Here is a 19,503-nt window from a genome sequence, read left to right as displayed (position 1 = left end):
GATTAAAGTCAGAACTGTGAGAATAAAGTCAGGTGAGGGATGTTCAGCTGCAACATACAACTTCACCAATAGATGCTGTGTAATTTTACACACTGTACCTTTAAAAAAAAAAAAAGTGGCTCCCCATAGAGAATGTTTGGGAATGTGTATAATACACATAAATCAAGGACACGGACATACAATGAAAAAACTGATCTGTTTATTGCTTGACTGTTCTGGAAGGAGAGAATCCAACACAGCATTACACATTAAAAGCACAACCTGTGAAAAGTGTAGAAAAGACAACCCACAGCAGGTGTGACTGAGCAGAGCAGAGATCAACACAATCAAGTGATAAATACTGCATGTATATGAACAAACATATACAGTCAAAAACAACAGCATTGTGTATATCAAACATTTATACTTTGGTGAAAACCTTGCCTCATAAAACGACACGAAAATTAATTAGCGTTGAGATTCTCGCACCAATGTCACTTCCATGACATCACGTCACATCCTGTTGGCCAGTCACACTCATTGTTGGTTCACCATGGAGGAAAAAATGTATATGGCGCTTTTTCATTAAACAGTTGTCAATCGTCTTGAATTGACTTGGTTTTTTTTGCCTTTCCATCAAAATGTGATGTCAACAGACCGCCTGTCACTGGAAGAGTCATGAGCGCGATATCTGACACAAGAATCAAAGCAAGCAATGCTGAATACTGATCTGTAGATCAGTTAAAAAGACTTAAAAATCCTGAAAGCATGTGTTAATCTACAACATTGTCAAAGGAAAAACCTCAATATTTAACAGTGTATTTAGTGTGAGATTGTGTGGCATGTAAAACAATGTCACGGCGGTTTAACGCAGCCGTGCAATGATAACACCGCCCACGTTGAGGTGTTATGAAGTAATGGAAAACGATACCTGATACCAAACCAAGTCGAGTCGTGATAGAACTGTAAAATGGAAAAGCCGAGTTTTCTCCACAGAGACCATTTTAAAAAAGAAAAAGCTGGAAATAAATTTAGCGAGGAAGTGGGTCTACCTTTCAGTTTTGAAATTATTATTATGTTATTTGTGATGTAACAAAAACATCACATTCAGGGTGTCCCTGAGAGCAGCTGATGATTTCCTAAACCTTCAATTCTATAAGCTACTTAGAATCCAAATTATATTTTTTTTACATATACTGCAACTTACAACACAATATTAGCCACTATACTCTCAAGCAGTTTCCCAAACTTTCTACATGGCCACCGACTTTTTCAAGATGGCAAAATAACGTGACACAAACCATGATATAAAACACCACGAGAGCAAATTTGTGCATAATGTTGCAACTAATGTAGCCATGTCTGTGACAATTGGTAAATAAATCATTAAAGGTGCCATATGTAAGAATGTGGCCAAAAACGATTTCTACATTCGAATTCAAAATACTGAGGTCTTTTAGGTTTCGTTTTCTGACGTAACTGGCAACCCGTGGTTGTCTGGCAGCTGAGACTCGACTGACTGCAATGATTGGTAGACGGCGGTAGGTGGCGCCACAGGCCAAAACATGATTTCAAAACATTAACATGATTTGCAGTCTGCAAAATATTTTTTTTAATGCAAACATTTTGGCTGTACTGTTGTTGTTGGTGAGTTCAGTTTGTTATATGAACATTATTCCTGAGTCTCTGTGACATATTAGGAGGATTTTATGACCAGTTGCTTTAGATTTATTACATAATGCACCTTTTAAGCTTCATTTTATTTCAAACGTACTGCATACACATAAATCCTGGCTAACAGGGTGGAGGATTTGGCAAATTATTTTGGGGACCACAAACAATTTCTGAGGTCAAGGGGGCATTCGTGAAGCGAAAGCGTCCCACAAAATCGGATTTTTGACTTGGAAACTCTGGATTCAGGATTCCAAGATGGCTGCCAGCGTATAAACACTGCTACTTTTACCGTTAACAGCATGTCTGTTGTATTTGTTTCACAGTAAATCAGTTGTTTGTTTTTACCGCAGACATGTTTCTACGCTGTCTGAGTGAGCAAAATACTACAGAGCATTGATATGGACTGGTATTGCCAACAATGGCTCAAACAAAATACATTTTCTCAACTGTGTCCAATTAAATTAGTCGCACAATTGTGAATGTGTGAAACACCATGTGTTTATCAAATGGTCTTGATAAACATGATAGGAAATTCAGCTAAAATGCTAAAAAGATTTGAAAAGTTGTGTGGAAACTGGAACACACTTAAGACTTAAGACATTAGATACAGTATACAGTATTGACTGCTGTTTCCTTTCAAATGATGAAAACTACACTAAATATTTAACAGCATAAAAACATTTTTATCTCTGATTTTATAGTATTGTACATCACAAAATGTGCAAAAAAATATAGTCATTTGTCATATATCGTTGTGTTGAAGAGATATACATATGCAGAATATTTGAACAGTCAGAAAAGTTAATATGAGGCTTTACACAGAGATATCAAATCTTACGAGCAGAAAGAAAACTAAGATAAAGACACCATCAACTACATGTTCAAAACAAACAACATGATGTTGCCATTGTACGATTCTGAACCAAAATGGTGTTATTTACATGTTTACAGATGTGCATCAAAAAATCCTCTCCATAAAAAACAGACAATGGTCTATAGAAACACACTGGTATGTCCTCCTAATACTGTCAATGAGGTACAAATGCACCACCTCACTCTCTATTTTAACCAACCAACAACAAGTATTTCTTCAAATACTTGCAAACCAATTTCAATTAGTTGATATTCTAATTGTTATGTTGAAACAATTTGCCAAATGCAAACATTTATTTTTAGTACCAGAATGTACAAGTGTGATGTTAACCAGTTGTTTATCTAAAAAAAACCAAGACATGCAGAGATGAAATGGAAGACCATTTAACTGAAATAAAAGCTTTGTTTACAATAAATAATACTAGAAGACTAGAAGATTGATGATGACGTAAGACCTCCACACATAAATGCAAGTGAAATATGACTGTAGATTTTCTTTTTTTTGGTGATAACATACAGGAATGAGAATCACAGTGTTCAAAAAAGTACAACAGCACGACAGCTTTTATAAATACATCAAAACCAATAAACAAACAAACTAGGACTGTGAGGTGTAAACAGCCACAGAGGGTGTAGACGTAGGCACAGCAATACTTTGAGCTAATCGCTAATGACAGCATGCTAACATACCCTGAATGTTGCTTTAGCATGTTATCATCACGAGTCATTTGTCTGACTAGAATGACATCAGATCTGCTGGTGTTTGGTCAAAAATAAAAGTGTTTAGGACAAACTAATATTTTGACCTGAAAGTGGTGCCAGATGACAAGTCAGAGTATCACCTCATTTCTGACAGACGGATGGAAAAATGTTATTGCAGCCAGGGCCACTGTGCCACTAACTGACCAACACTACCATCTGCTGGTGTGGACAAAAGGGAAAGAGCAGCAGCACAAATAAAGCTTAAAACAAAGGTTTCTCGGTGATCATCAGAGCTATATAAAAAAACAACTTGTATGGGTAGGCGACGATCATATGCACTTAGGGAAAAGATAATCATGGTGAATTTCCACTGTTGGGTCATTTATGACTGGAAAATCTTAAATGTTTCCAGTGAGAGGATGAAAATGGCTGAGGAGGACACAGCAGGCAACCAAAACAGTCTTTATGTTTGCATACACAAAATGTTCATAATGTTGCATTTATTTTTTTTATTATCAAATTAAAATTGCCAACTAACCACTTGTTTCCATAATCAACTGGGTATTTTTTAAACCTCAAAATGATGATTGCTTTGTCCACAAACTGTAATCAGTTTGAATTATTTCTTTGCTATATGACGCAAAGAAACAAGGAAATATTTACCTCATCTGAGAACTGATTTTAGAACTGGGGGGGGCTGTGCCAATCTCAGCTGACATAGGGCAATAGGTGGGGTCACACCCTGGACAGTTCGCCAGTTCATCACAGGGACACCATAGAGACAAACAACCATTCACTCTCACACCTACGGTCAATTTATACGGTCCAATTCTCCTAATCCCCATATTGCATGTTATTGAACTTTGGGAGGAAGCCGGGGAACCTGGAGAAAACCCACACACACTGGGAGAACATGCAAACTCCATGCAGAAAGGCCCTCGCTCCAACTGGGGCTTGAACCCAGGTCTTTTTGCTGCAAAGGCAAGAGAGCTAACCACTAACTAATTAATCGATTAGAAAATTAGTTGACAATTAATTTAGCAATCAATTAACACTCGATTAATTGTTGCAGACCTCATTTGAATCATTATTGTCTCATGCCAACTAATATGTTTTAACTTGATGCTATAAAAGTCTTTTACATTTTTATTTCACTTCAGCTTAAGTTTATCTGAGATCGATGTGATCTCAGATAAACTTAAGCTGAAGTGAAATAAAAATGTTCACATGATTTTTTTTGACCATGTATTTGAAATAAGTACTGCTACATTGAAGCAGCTGTCTGTCTCTCATTGCTTTGTAGTCAGAGGTCTCACATTAATCAGACATACACTATTATTCCATTGTTTTGTTTCCATCTGTATGCAAACACTTATTGGGGTTTCAGGTAATTCAGTAATACTCATCTGTGTCCTCTCTCAGGCCTCAGTCCTCTGAGTAGACACGTAATAAAAAATAGGACATAAACAGAAGAGAAACCTATGTACGGAAGTGATGATGTGGGTGTGGTTTACATATGAAGCAGAATCTGCAGGAGACTGAGTGGAGCTCAGACGGAGAGGGAAACAAAGCTGTTGTACTGCTCAATGTTTCTCTTCAGGATGTCAGAGCAGGGGCCTAAGACTCGCTCGAACCTCGGCCGGTCCAGTTTCACACACTTCAAGGGTCCACAGGCTGCGACGGTAGCAGCGCGGGGCCGGTTCATGAGCAAGGCAATCTCACCTGGAGGACACAGGGATGATCATATATGTAAAATCCTAGATTCATTATTAATATTATTTCAACCATTATTCTCTAACCTATTTTTTTAAATTTCCAACTCCATACAGCAGGTTTTTGGTAGCAAGTTCAAATTATTATTACCATTATTTTATATGCATTTTTCATGAATTCAATTTACAATTTTAATATCTTAAAGGGTAATGCAAGTGTGCCAATCCTACAGTGTCAGAGTACAGTGAGTACAGAAACAGTGACGTTGGTGCATTGTGTGCTTGCTGTAGGGTGAGGGTGCTCACTCACCTAGTGCTGCAACTAACCTTTATTTTAAAATCGATTAATCTGACGATTATTTTATCGAATTATCGATTAATCGCTTGATCCATAACATGTCAGAAAAAAAAACGTTGATTAGTGTTCGTCAAACCTTGAAATTACGATGTTCTTGAATGCTTTTTTTCCACAAACCAAAATTATTCCGTTTTAATAATTTGTTGTTATATAGAGCAAAGAAACAAAGAAAATATCCACATTTAAGAAGCTGAAACAATCAGAAATCTTTTTTTCAAAATAGTTGACGATTCATTTAGTGATCGATTAATTATTTCAGCTCTACACTCACCCCTCCCTCCCCACTCACTGATAACTCCCTGCCCACCTTTTGAAGATATTCAAAATCAGGCATTGGGCGGAGTCAGCTTCAAAACCCAGGTGGAGTTCCTCCAAAAAATATCTTAAGATTCACTTATGAGAAAACGCAGCTTCTGAGTTCTGCTTTGCTTAGCTGACGAGCAAGATTTTAGGCCACAGAAAAAGCCGAGTTTAGTTGTTTTAAGTCAGAACCCTGTGAGGAAGCCAAAACTCTAAAACCAACTTGATAGATGTAACTAAAACTCACACTGCATTCCATTTACAGTATTTTCTGGACTATAAGTCGCTTCAGAGTATTAGTCGCACTAGCTAAAAAATGCATAATGAAGAAGAAAAAAACATATATAAGTCGCACTGGACTATAAGTCGCATTTTTTTCTCGGGATGTCAAACGTGAGGGGGACCTCGTCCATGTTAATAATATGATCTGGTGTAGCGAGGCAGTTGCGTTGCATGAAGCAGTAACAACAAAGACACGTGGAGACTTAACTGCACCCATGCAGTTGTGAACTTGTCGCTCTCACTGTGGCTATCTAGCTTTTCCATTGCAGTTAGAGTGTAACAGATTGTTCTCTCATCTCTCTGTGATGACGTTGTGTTGGGGGACTACCACTGTGCTCTTGTTCTACGCCACATGTGTCAAACTCAAGGTCCTGGGGCCAGATGTGGCCCGCCACTTCATTTTATGTGGCCTGCGCGAGAGAGAGACTGTGATCAGCAGAATGTGTTCACAAAAGCCACAACCAAAAACAATGTGGCAGTGAAAGCTAGCTTTATTGTGGTTGAAAAAATGTACCGTTTCTGAGGTTGCGTTTTTGAAGCAGTGCATGCTGAAGGTGTGTGAGCAGGTCTGCCCCGACCAGACAGACTTTTAAAACTGTTAGTTTGTCAAGAAACACCATCATGGACCGGGTTACATCTATGATGCATAATATTTGTAAGCTATTTTGCAATATGTTACAGAGTAGTTACCTTTATTTTACATTTGGTTACATTTAGTTACATTTCTTCTGTATGACAATTACATCTGACCCTTTGAGGGTAGCCATTATGCTGATGTCGCCCTCAGTGAAAATGAGTTTGACACCCCTGTTCTACACTATAATAAAAGTGAGAGTGGGAAGCGGTGTCCCGAACCAGCTGCCTTGTTTATAATCGCATGTGTGATGTGGTGCGGGGCTGCACAGAGGTGTTTATACTCACCATGCTGTTCGTAGCAGTATTCGCCGCCCGGCACACTACGGCGAGTATAAACCTCGCTTAACTCGTGTCTCGCCTCATTATTCTTGTGTTATCATCCAGTATATGTACAGTATAGGCGACGCCCCTCAGACGCTTTGTTACAAGAGTATGCTCCACTTTTCACCAGTCAAGTTCACTCGCTCACTCCAACCTTTCTTTCTGCTGCTTGACTACCGTTTTCTGCTGCATATCTCACTACTTGAAGCTTGTAATCTGCAGAATATGATATTCTTCTTCTAATAGGAGTAGCAGATACTGGCACAGAAGCCTAGAGCGCCCTCTCGTTGCTGTCAGTGTGAAAATAAAGAACATGGGAAATTATATATAAAATATAATATAGTATATTATAATATATTTTAAGAAATAATATATATTTTATCTAAATAAGTCACACCTGAGTATAAGTCGCAGGACCAGCCAAACCTGTGTGTCTCTGTCAGCCTTCTGTCTGTTTATGCTGGCTACTGCCATCTGACTTTCACACACATAAGCGGGCAGCGAGAACACAGACTTTTTGCAATGAAAAGAGCTAAACGTTCTAAAGTCTGATTATATTTCACCAGAATTGACACAGAATTCAGCAGCAGTACACATACAGAATACACAGTGACCACACATTCAAAGCACTAACTGTTTCCACCATGCTTTTTAACCCATTGACGCCGGGAAAGCATTGCCGCACTTCTACCACTGACGCCGGGAGAGCGGCTGCGCGTTTTATTCTCTCATAGCCGGCGGGAAAGCGGATATGTCAATTTTCGGGAGTATAAGGGTTCCTTGCGACATTGTTTTGAAATTACTTCGCGCAAACATGGAGGACTTTGACAGAGGAGAGATTTCTGAAGGCAGTGATTTTGAGGAGTTTCGTCTTCAATGACGTCATCGCTGATAATTTCGAACACACTGAAAAAAATTGACCAGGATTTATGGTTAAGACATAATTATGTTTGAACGACGAGGTCTGCGATGATGACGATAAATACCACCGTAATCGACGGAGTGTTTACAACCGCAACCAGGGGCGACAGTGGATTTACCTGCAGATGCCACAGCGCTGTAAACATCATCACCGTCACATGTGAAGCAGACTGTTACATCATCAGGACTAAATCAAGGCACTGACACAAGTTGATTTTACTTTATTTTCTTACTGTTTTTTAATTGAAAATAGTTATTCACTTTACTTTTACATTTTTGTATCTAAATAAACTAAATTTCACAGGAAAGCCACAGGTGTGAGCTCTCAAATACTTTTTGAATTGTGTTCCTATATCTGCTACAGAGGCTGAGAAATCAGTCATTTAGTAGCCATTGAAGCTCAGGTTTTAGAGGCATTTTTTCAAGGCGCTTCAGGCCTTAATGGGTTAAACAGGGTAAAGCAGATGCTTCAGTTTTGTTCAACTTACCAAAGTAGTCTGATGGTCCGAGTCTGCCAACCTCCACAAACTCTTCATCCTCTGAACGCCTCTGAAGCACTGCTGCTGTCCCCTGATGACACAACACAGACATCTTAAACTACATATGCAAGACGTCAACAGCACTCCAAGATGCTGATGGAATAATTGTGCATTACAGCTTCCTGAGAAACATCTGCGTTTGCACAATGTGAGAACTTCACATCGTGTTTCTCTACATGTCCAAGATCTATTTGTCATTTGGCATTTGGATCTATTTGGCTAATCTCAGAGAATTTGAATTGTTACCACATTTACAGTCCATCAACAGCAACAACATGGATCTATGCTATGTTCACAAACCAACTAAATAATTGTCAATAATTATCAGACCTGTAATGATGGCTATATGAGCTTTACATTCTCACATGCAGTGCACAAGGGAAGCAAAACTTTCAGGGTAGAAGAAGGAATTTTATTTGAGCCTAAAGCTAAATGTCGCAGGTTCACAGTTGGTATTACAGCAGAGAATGCTATGTCCAACAAAACATCCTGCATTGACCGGTTTGGGACAAACATTCATATTGTCAAACTGCAACAGTTCAGTGCTCGTCTAGAAGGTTCTCTGTACCTCCAGGATGATGAAGAACTCGTCTCCAGGCTCTCCCTGGACCACAATCTTCTGACCATCTTGAAATTGCACCGTCTCCAAGGCGTCAGCCACAGTCAGGCGTTCCCACTTATCCAGAGACTCTGCTCAGGAACAACATATAGGTTAACACATTCACTCGGTTGTAGGGTTGCAAAAGAGCAGAAAATGACCGGTAAATGTACATGGAATTATGAGCATGAACTGGAAATAGTGGATAATTTAAAGATACAAATATAAACATTTTTCATCTTAAACGAAATGGTACTAGCTAGCTTACATTTAGCATATCTGGTTTATCAGCTAGTTGGCTACAATTTTGATTTAATAGTTCCTAGTTAAACTTCAACACCATAGATCAAATATCTACCATATCTATCTTGTATCATCAAAACTTGATTTAGTCCTTGGGCTCTTATGTATGACATGTGTGATGTCAGGTGATGGAAGAATGTCTGGAATTTTGCAAGATGGACCACAGAAAAGTGCAAATTCTCACCTAAAATGGACACCTTGCTGAGGAACTCCTCATACATCTTGCGCTTTCTCAGTGTGCTGCCCTGTAAGGAAAATCATGGTCATTACTTCTATATCCAAAACAATATCATTCTTTCTCCACAGAGTTGAGGTGAAGGCACAGCTCACCATCAGTATCCTCCTGTAGCTGTCTCTATCGATGCCCCACAGCTTGACATCGGACTTGGCCTGGACTGTGGCTGCACGGGGAGTCCCATAGATGAGAGCCAGCTCCCCAAAACTGCCTCCCTCACCAATACTGGTAACCAACTCACTGTTTACATACACCTGCAAGAAGCCGGAGAGCAGAGAGGTGCTACTCTTAGCCTGGTTTACTAGTGACATCTCAGAACTTTTCTGGATATCTGGAAAAATATATTTAAGGTGGTTAGGGTAACATGTATTTGTTAGTTAAAAGAGATAGTTCAGGTGTTTTAAGTGTGGTTGTATGAGGTCCCCTGCTGCAATAACCTCCCTTATCGATGGAGGCCTCATTCTCACTGAAAAATGGTTGTCAGCAGACACACAAGGACAGATTTTAGAATTTTAAAGCTCACAGAGTGGTCCTGTTGCACATATATGTTAGTTATGGAGGTCTACTTACATACATTAACTTGTTTTTATGGTCAAAAACCTCCTAGTTGCTGTAAACAAGCCGATAGAAATCCTCTTTTCTGACGCTGTGCTCAGCCGCGATATTTCAGACATAAATCTCACCCCCAGAAGACAGAGTGTGTTGTGATTTGCCAACCAGCGTAGAGCCTTCGCAACTGTCTTGTGATTGGCCAGTACCCGGAAGTGACATATTCAGCACACCCGCTCTCAGAGGCGCAGCTCCCCCCTCTGGAACGGTGGATGCACTGCTACTCATTATCAAAACATTGTTTTTCTTCACAACTCCCCGCCGCACTCCCTTTTATGACTTTGACCCGGAGTCAGACCCAGAGTCAGAAGACACTGTTGCTCGTGAAACACCTCCACAACGGACGTTATTCTTCTTCTGCGGTTCAATTTACGCAACCGGATGTGCCCGGACTAGTGCTCGGAGCAGGACGATCTGCTGTTCAGGAGAACTGCTGTTTTGGTAACCAGAAGGGTTTTTTTCAGAGATCTCGCTGAGCCCGAGTTTACAATAAAACACAGCGTTCTCAGCAGTGGCTGAACTGTTTGTTTTGAACCTTCAGGGCTTCTTAAACAAGGTAATGACGCAGATACACACTAAAAAACAGCGTTAATTGGAACTTCCGGTCTAGGTCCGCTTTAACAAAATGCTCTCCTTTAACATCTATGCCACCAACTGCTTAATGATATGTTCATAATTGTATCTCATTGTTAGTAGGGCTGCAACTAATGATTATTTTCCTAATCATCAGTAAATTTTCTTCACAAAATGTTTTAAAATAGGCCCGCAATAATTAATCGATTAATAAAATTAACCTTGAAGTAGTGAAGTTTAATCAATTCAATCATTAAGAATATTTTTTAATAATTAAAACAAGCTCTTTATGTTTTCAGCTTCCTAAATGTGAAAAATTTTGGTTTGTGGACAAAAACTCTTGTTTTAATTAGGGCCGTCAAAATTAAATAGTTAACGCAGGATGATTAATTTGTGGAATTAACGCGTACATTTTTTTTAACGCATTACTCACTTTCTCACTTTCATTGCGCTATGGGTAGACGTGCAGATTATGAACAGGCAAGGCAGGCAACTGCTTGGGGCCCCGAGCCGATAGGGGGCACCCGACACTCGGAGCCTGAGGGCTGTTGCCTAAATGCATCAGTGAGCAGCCGCATCCCCGTCCCCTTTAAAAAACAATGACATCTCAGTAGGAAACCTCCCTAAAGGGGCCCCACGTCACCTCACGTTAACCTGTGTGAAGTTATCGTTCTGCAAGTTGTAAATGAGGCTGAAGGAAAATGAAGAGGAGTAATCAATCAGGTAGTTAGAAGAGGAAGAAAAAAAAAGAGGATGAAGAAAAAAGAAAGAAAGACACTCAGTTGCAACCCCGGATTTCCACTGGACGCGTTACAGCCGCGGAACGTCAGCGGCGCAATTCTGCTTCGTCCTCTGCCCGGTGTCAGTCCCCACCGGGCGCGTTACGGCAGCGCCGCGGTGCCTTGGGAGCCAGCGGTATTCACGGAAGATCGCGCGATAATCTCAAACGGACGCGAGTTCGCGAGATCCCGCGATAGATTGTGTGTATAAAGCATTGGTTCTCAAAGTGCGGCACCGGGGCCAATGGCAGCCCGCAGAAACATTTCTGGCGGCCCGCAATGAATTACAGTTGATAGTTTTAATCCAGGAGCGACTAAGCTTGTTATATGTTTATTAGACATTACTGGATACAGACCAATATGTGTAAACAAAAATACTGGGTATTTACCTGGTTTCTATATGGTGAATTTTAGTGCATTATTGGGTTATAAGCTGGTAATAAGCAGGTAGCTACAGCCCCCAATTACTAGCTATTTACCCAGTAAATATATGGTAACAGAAATGTGTTACTTGGTTTTAACCTGTAATTAGAAGGTAAGAATAATGGCCAAAATACTGGGTAATTACCCAGTAAATTATAAAGCATTATTATATTAATGCTTAAATTACTTTATATCAACGCTTATATTACTTAACGCTAAACTGCAATCTAGGCATTAAAATTATTACAAATGGGATGTAATGGGACAAATTCTTTCTGGGTTTTTTTTCGGGTTTTTTTCCTTTGGCAGTCCTCGGTACAATGTTGGGTCCCTAAATTGGCCTTGGTATCAAAACTTTGAGAACCCCTGGTATAAAGGAAACAACAACAACAACACAGCTTCTTTCATTCTCCGACGTGGAAGAACTGTTGATCTGGTGTCATAAATGATTTTATGTTTCTCCACTTCAACAATCAGTCTCTCGTCGTACATTATGACTCTCAGAGACGCTCTGATTAATTGACTGTTGACCTGGTAGCACAGGTCACGACGTAATGTCGATGTGAAGTTGTGACAGGCTATATGACCTGCGTATTGTGTTTTATTTTGAAAGGGGGCAGAAATGTTTTAGTTTGATTCTGTGTCGCGCTGTGAGACGCTCCGCAGCGTGCCCAGTGGAAATGCTCTCATTGATTAGAATGGAAGCGATTTGCAACGGCGACCGCGCCACTGACGTTCCGCGGCTGTAACGCGTCCAGTGGAAATCCAAGGTAAGTGGCGCTGCTGGCGCAGATGATGATATCATCATAACTAGAGATGGGAATTTCACAATTTTTTAGATTCGATTGTAGAGGTCCACGTGTCAAATTTTTATTTTTATTTTTACAGCAGCATCAACAGCAGCAATGCGGGGGTGTAAACTATTCTACACCATACTATACCATACCACTATACCATACTTAATTTTATGCTCAAAAACATGGCTGTAATGTCCATCAGAACAGCGATAATAAAAATGAGGGGCAAAAAAGGGGGAAAAAAAACGTACTCTCTGCTGGAACTCGTGTATCGCCACTCGCCAGACGACTCAGGTTTTTGAACCTGCGCTCGTTAGGTGTCCACCAGAGTGAAGTACAGTGATCCTGACTGGGTGAGATGCTGTCTTCATTTAGCGCTTGTGTTATGTCCCCCACTCCCGTCCCAAACTTAAGCGCAACCTCGTTCACACACACGCACACGCGCACACGCACACGCACACACACACAAACACGCACGGATGCGAGAGAACGAGCCGGTGACGAGCGCACTGCTGATGGTGGTGATGAGGAATTTCTGTGGGTTTAGTGCCCCAAGAAAACTATTTAACTTCTATACTTTATATTTTGTTTATGATGTGAGTTATTTTACAGTGCAATGTATAATTTTTTTAAAGTTTTTTTAAAGTTATTTACAGTATTTTATTTTTTCTATATATTTACATTGTCTTATAATGTGGGTTCTTTACACTGTAATGTTTATTTTTTTACTAAGTTTGTATAGGTTTTTTAAAAAGTTATTTACAATATTTTATTGTTCTTTACATTTATATTTTCACATACTTTATTTATCTCTCCGTTTCCTACAACAATATAAAGAGAAAATTAGAATTTTTCTGGCATATTTACGAATGGTAATTAATCATGATTAATCCACAGCTACCCTGTGATTAATCTGATTAAAAATTGTAATCTTTTGACAGCCCTAGTTTTAATGTTTTAGACTTTACATTTTAAATATACACATTTGTACCTTGTAGTTGAGGCAGCAGTGGATTCAAAATGCCTGTGCGTGTTCCGTGTTGGACTTTGGTGCACGGAGTGAGCGGTGTACAAAGCGACACAATTTTCACTTTACAGTCAGAAAAAGCAAAATCTTGTTGAGATATGTATAATTGTATGTATTCTACAACAATTAACAGGACTTTATCTAAAAAAAAAATAAGATTAGAGCTTAAATATTCTGGTTTGAAATATGCAAGATTATGCAAATGTATATGTAATTATTTAATAAATGTGTACAGTTATTTTCCCCAAATTTGTAATATGTATTGCCTTTAATTTCTGATCTGAATGTTTAAAAATATATTTATTTTATCACATTAATGTGAATAATGTGATTTAATGTTTCTGTAATGCATGTGTAAAGCATGTGTAGCTTAACAGTGAGTAATAAATTCAACTAAATTAATTCTTCATAAACACTGGCAGGTGTTTTCTGGAGTTTAGGTTTACGACTTGAAAAAAAAAAAAGAGATCTTACATCCATCTCTCCCTGGTCGACGACGTAGAAGTTGTCACCCTCGTCACCTGCAACAGGAACAGTTGTGAGAATGAATGAACAGCAGAGAAACGTGAACGTCTTCATGAAACAGGGTGTTAAACTCACCTTGTTGAATGACCGTTTCTCCAGCAATGTAGTTGACAGAAAACATTGCATCAAAAATGTCACTGGAAAGGTAGTAAAGGGAAATTAGCTGATGACCTGAGATTTTCTGAGGAATTCTTAACCATTTTAGGCGATTATTGTCATTACCTTCTCTCATTGTCGTCCAAATGGGCAAACAGCACATTCTTCTCCATGGCTTTGGCCAGGGCCGCCATGCTCTTATAGTCTTTAGGAACAACCTAAAAAAACAGCAGTTTTAAGAGTCATCTTTTGCAGAACGACACTGTGAGCCCATATTCATATACTCAGCCACAGTTGGGATGTACACATCAAGAGTAATTACTCTGAAGTAATCTGGATGATGCTCTTATACTCAGTATCGTATTGGGCCACCACTGGTCAAAATCACTGGATCGAATATCAGACAAATAAAAATGTAAACATAAAATCTCATATATTGCATGCTTCACTATGTTCAGAGTGTAAAAATATAAATAAAAATTAGAAACGGCATTTTAGCTGAGTACTGTTTCATTATTTTTGACTGTTCTTTCATAAAGAAGAATGGCTGTGTCGGACTGACATCAGTATCAGACATAAAAAAAACTGGGATTGTTGGACTTTTTAAATTATAAAATGACCTCAAAAAACCATGACTAATAATAAGCTAATTCATCTTGGGGGGGCTCCCTCATGATTTGTGACATCTGTGGCATATTGACAAGTGACAAAAGTCCACATTTTGATGTGCCCTTGTATTGACCAGACCATAAGGAGTGTCTGTGTACTGGTCACACATATTGACCACCACTCTGCCATGTTCCATGACTCACGTGACTTGAAATACTCAGTCTGAGATTGTAATCAATAGGAGTGGCCAAGTGACACTGGACTACTGGGTTTGAGCAAAACAAATCATTCCATAAACAAATGCATCAAGAATCTGAGCAAATGTCATGACATTCTATTTTTGTTTACCATTTCAAGTTTGTGCGTTTATATTTTTGTTGAGTATACATTTAAGATAACACTGACCTTCCTGACGTAGGAGGCAGCATCTTCCTCAGTGTACACCTCAGCACTGATGGCTCCTCTGCGGTTCCGACCCCTTACCACAGGGTTCATGGGGGGAGAAACTTCATCCTCACGGGAGTCTGACCATGAGCTGGACTTCTGCTGTGAAGCCATCTTCTTTACCTCCTCCTGTTTGACAACAGATACCAACAACATACCTGTGTCACTGTTCATATCAGGGCTGCAAGTAACAATTATTTTCATAATCGCTTAAGCTGTCGATTCATTTCAGGATTAAACGTTTGGTTCATAAAATGTGATAAAATGTTAATCAGTGCAAACCTGGAAATTATGTTGTCAAATACATTGTTTTGTCTACAAACCACAAAACAAAGTTTTAATGATTTCTTTGTTATCTGGAGCAAAGAAACCAGAAAATATTAATATTTAAGAAGCTAAAAAATGAGAGAACTTGTTTGAATTCTAGATACGGATCACATTTATACAATGTAGTGATCATGTTTATACAATATAGTAACAATATAGTATCACGTTATCACAACACAATACTGATCCAAATAAACTTTTTTCCACTGTGATAGCAATACACTTCCATAAGGGATATAAAGCTGCAAACAGGTTATTTCTCTGGACTCAAGAAAAGTGTGTGCTTCTCAAAGGAGAGTGACAATATACACTCTAAAATAAAATATCTACTCTTTATGATCTGTATTAAATTATCTTAAAATACAGTTATCATATTTCATTTAAGTTTTTTTTTTTTTTAATTGACTATTATTATATTAATTACTTTAAAATATTAGCATATCTATTATAAAAACATACATATTATTACCAATGCAAAAGCCTTTAAAACACGGGAAAGTCACCACAGACACCTCATAGGATATCACAGCACGATCAATCTAAGACAATATCTTGTCTCATGTCATGATACAGATATAATATCAATATACTGCCCAGTCCTACTGACATCTCCTACTTTCACAAATATTATGGCTTTTACTCACATGGCGTAGATAAGCTTAAGGATCCTACACAGCCTGTAGGCTATGTAAACAATGTCTACCATCTTTTTATTTGAGGCTGCAAAACTGCCTTAAGCTTGCACCTCTTGCAGTGCAGGTGCTGACAACCAAGTGCAAGTTGTTTTAACAACTGCTCCATTTCTTTAAAAAATAAAAAAAGTCAGCAACATCACAGCTTCATTGTTCCATTATGTCTTTAACGGAACAGTTGAGGTGTTTTGATGTGTGGCTGTATGAGACACAAAGTCAGTTCAAGGCAGCAGCAGGCAAGGAAGGTACAGCTGCTATAAAATATCATTAAATCTGTGTTCAGTGTAAGAGAAAAATACAATTGTCCATCATCCCTTCAATTGTCAATAAATACCAGCCCAACTGGCACTGATATGAATGACAGTATCATGTAATAAGAGAGCTTTTGCACTCACCTTCTCCAGCCTTTCAAAGTGTTCTCTGAGGAAAGCCATGGGCCGCTCAGGCCGGGACGTGCACAGCTGGATGATGCAGTCCTTGAGCAGCTGCTGGATGTTGTGCTTCTGGACATACTGCTCACACTCTAGGAGGCTCCGCTCTTCCGTGCCACTCGTACTGCCTGATGCCATCTTTGTCTTTGGACTTTAAAAGAGAGGAATCATACTGATGAACTAAGAAAGCAGTTTCTCCCACCCTTTCTCTTGTGTTGTCAATCAGTTTTTGATTTACAGAACACAAATTACAAACAAGTATAAGTAAAAAACGATGAAACAAAAAGTCACAGTTAACATTTAAAGGCAGTAAAAGGTAGTAAAAGACTCACATGATGTATTTATATAACCAATTTTACTTGAATTGCAGTCCAAATCCCTTTAATCTTAAGTTTTTAAGATATTGCCATGGGCCATGCATAAAAAGTTGATATAGCGCTCTGGTTCTATGTGGAATAATAAAAATACACTGAACAGCTACCAGGGGCGACCCCACAGATTGCAAAAAGAACATTCTCTGTTGTCCAGTACTAGATGTACAAAAAGCAGTTGGAGGCAGTTGGCATTAACTGTCAGCATAGCTATGGAAATTCATAGCATGTCTCCTGATGATTTCGCCATGAGGCAGTGTGTAAAGATTAAAGAGTAGGGGCTAAAATGGATCCTTATGGTACACCACAGTTCAGTCTATAGTTGGGAGAAAGTGATTCAGGAACCATGCACACCAAATGTTAAGGATGAACCCACCAATGTTCTTATCGGACCAGCTTCAAACTATTTTTTGAAAACAGGTCCCATAGTGGGGAAATCTCAAAACTCAACCCTTGCATTTTCATGTGTACTTTAAGATTAAGGTTTTGTCATTATCCCACCTCTCTTGCAATCGCATTCGTTGACACACTCTGACGCTCTACAAGATTGTCCTTCTCTAGTGTTTATAGATTGTTTGGTCCTTTCACTTTATGGTAAAGTGTATTTTCTTTCCTTGAGTGCAATGCTCAATGTCCACTTCTCCATGTTTGGTGTAGCAGCATTACAGCTCCATGTACAGGCCTGGCATATGTAATACAGTGCATTTACATGCATGTTAAAAATCTAATTTTAGTCAGACTAAGACAATTTGACTTTCTTAATGTCATGTAAAAAAGATAGCCCGACTATAATCAAGTCAGTCTTAATCGGACTACCATACCTGGAAAATGTCATAGTCCGATTACTCCTCGCCATTCGCCATTTGATTTTCTGCGATATAAAGGTCAACAGGAAACTGATTCAATACACACTAGCTTATAGAGAGATACAGCGCCACCTATGGAGGTAGAGTGAAACATAAACAATAGGGCTGTCAAAATTGCTCCAAAATGAGGTTTGAATATTCCTTCAAAAAAACCATAATTTTAAACTAAAGAATATCTATTTTTGTGCATTATGTCAATAACAGGTGGACAAACTAATACAAGGAGACATAACTACTTGTATAGGTATTTTTATTTCAGTTTTAACATGCCAAAAATATACATCTTGCTTGCTCGCTCGCCCTGTGTTTACAGAGAACTTTTTAAAGAAGACAAAGAAAAAGTTTGTTCAGGTAAAGTCCTGTTTCGTGTGGATAAGGCCTCACTTTATTTACACATCAGTGCACACCCATCCACTCACTGCAATGACAACACCACTATAGTGGGACAGATAACAGAGGACAATGAGACTGGTCCAGAGATGTGTCGACGGTAACCTGGTCCTGAAACTCACCAAATAAAAAGGGGGTTGTTGTGGACTTTCCCTGTGGAAGACCAGAACCCCCCTCTCTCTAAAAATGCTAAATTCTCATCTCTTAGTCAAGTTTTACTAGAGCACGATAGGGAGCATTCTCTGCTGCTGCACCGGAGTGTGGTTCACCAGCTGCACTGCAGAGACCCAGTGAGACCTAACACGGGTTGACGAGTACACAAAAGGATTGTGGGAGGCAAGCTCCCTTAACTCTACACAGTTTATGCTAGCCAGCTACACAAGAGGGCTAGCAACATCAGCAAATACCCATTACATTCAGGTCACAGACTGTTTGCCCTCTCACCAAGTTCAACAATGTTGTTATAAGGGCGTAATATATTTTAAAGGTCAAGTTTCAGTCAGTTAAACTAAGTATAAGTATACTAAGCAGTTACCTCGCCAACTTGCTACCATACAAGTAAACAACAGTACAGGATGCTTCAGTACTGGCCACGTTAGCTTACTGGTCATGTTCCTCACTGCTAACGTTTAGTTTCTGCATGACCTAACAGGCAAGTTAACGGTACGATAACTAAAGCTAACCGTTACTTGAGGGCGAAATGCAACTCCAGTCAGTTTAATAGCAACACAACAAAATCGTGTCATTAAAAAATAGGGTGTGCAGAAAATTAGCCATATTGGAAGCAAAATGCAATTAGCTTAGCGCGTTTAGCCATCCACAGTAGTCTTGAACACAGAGGAACAAACAGCGAACATAGCGAGTATATATGTGAAAAGCTTTAAACCAACGAACGTACCGATGTGCAACGATGAACCCCGCACTTTGAGAAGTCCAATAAAACCTCACCGTGTACAAAAACAAAAGGTCGTCCTGTCTCTACTTTTACTTCTCAACAGAATGCCCCCCTTCCGACTGAACTCTTTCACAATAAAAGCATCCATACAAAGCAAGAAATACAAACAGGATTGAGAAACTCTACACGGATAAATTCAATAAAACATCCATCCAT

The 19,503-nt window shown here is 39.1% G+C and overlaps 1 protein-coding gene across 1 annotated transcript; it reads right to left on the bottom strand.

The window, feature by feature from the left end:
* Positions 1-211: 211 nt before the first annotated feature.
* On the bottom strand, positions 212-19,404 carry LOC310933177 (cAMP-dependent protein kinase type I-alpha regulatory subunit-like). Its single transcript, XM_083896601.1, has 11 exons — positions 19,291-19,404; positions 16,730-16,916; positions 15,277-15,444; positions 14,389-14,480; positions 14,242-14,303; positions 14,116-14,162; positions 9,529-9,687; positions 9,383-9,443; positions 8,866-8,987; positions 8,247-8,328; positions 212-4,950 (listed from the first exon to the last, which is right to left on the bottom strand). The coding sequence occupies exons 2-11, from the start codon at positions 16,901-16,903 to the stop codon at positions 4,778-4,780; spliced, it is 1,140 nt and encodes a 379-aa protein (XP_083752727.1). The 5' UTR covers positions 16,904-16,916; positions 19,291-19,404; the 3' UTR covers positions 212-4,777.
* Positions 19,405-19,503: the final 99 nt, after the last annotated feature.

The sequence above is a fragment of the Microchirus variegatus genome, assembly GCF_963457635.1.
Source record: "Microchirus variegatus genome assembly, chromosome: 10".
Taxonomy (NCBI): Eukaryota; Metazoa; Chordata; class Actinopteri; order Pleuronectiformes; family Soleidae; genus Microchirus; species Microchirus variegatus.
Note: the sequence above shows the minus strand (reverse complement) of the source record. Positions and strands in the feature narration are given on the sequence as shown.

Excerpts from the sequence above, each read along its gene's own strand:
- LOC310933177 (XM_083896601.1), bottom strand. The coding sequence starts at position 16,903 with ATGGCATCAGGCAGTACGAGTGGCACGGAAGAGCGGAGCCTCCTAGAG. Across the intron at positions 9,688-14,115 it reads TCGACCAGGGAGAGATGGAT|GTGTATGTAAACAGTGAGTT; the intron begins GTAAGATCTCTT and ends GGCTTCTTGCAG. Across the intron at positions 4,951-8,246 it reads CGGACCATCAGACTACTTTG|GTGAGATTGCCTTGCTCATG; the intron begins GTAAGTTGAACA and ends TGTGTCCTCCAG.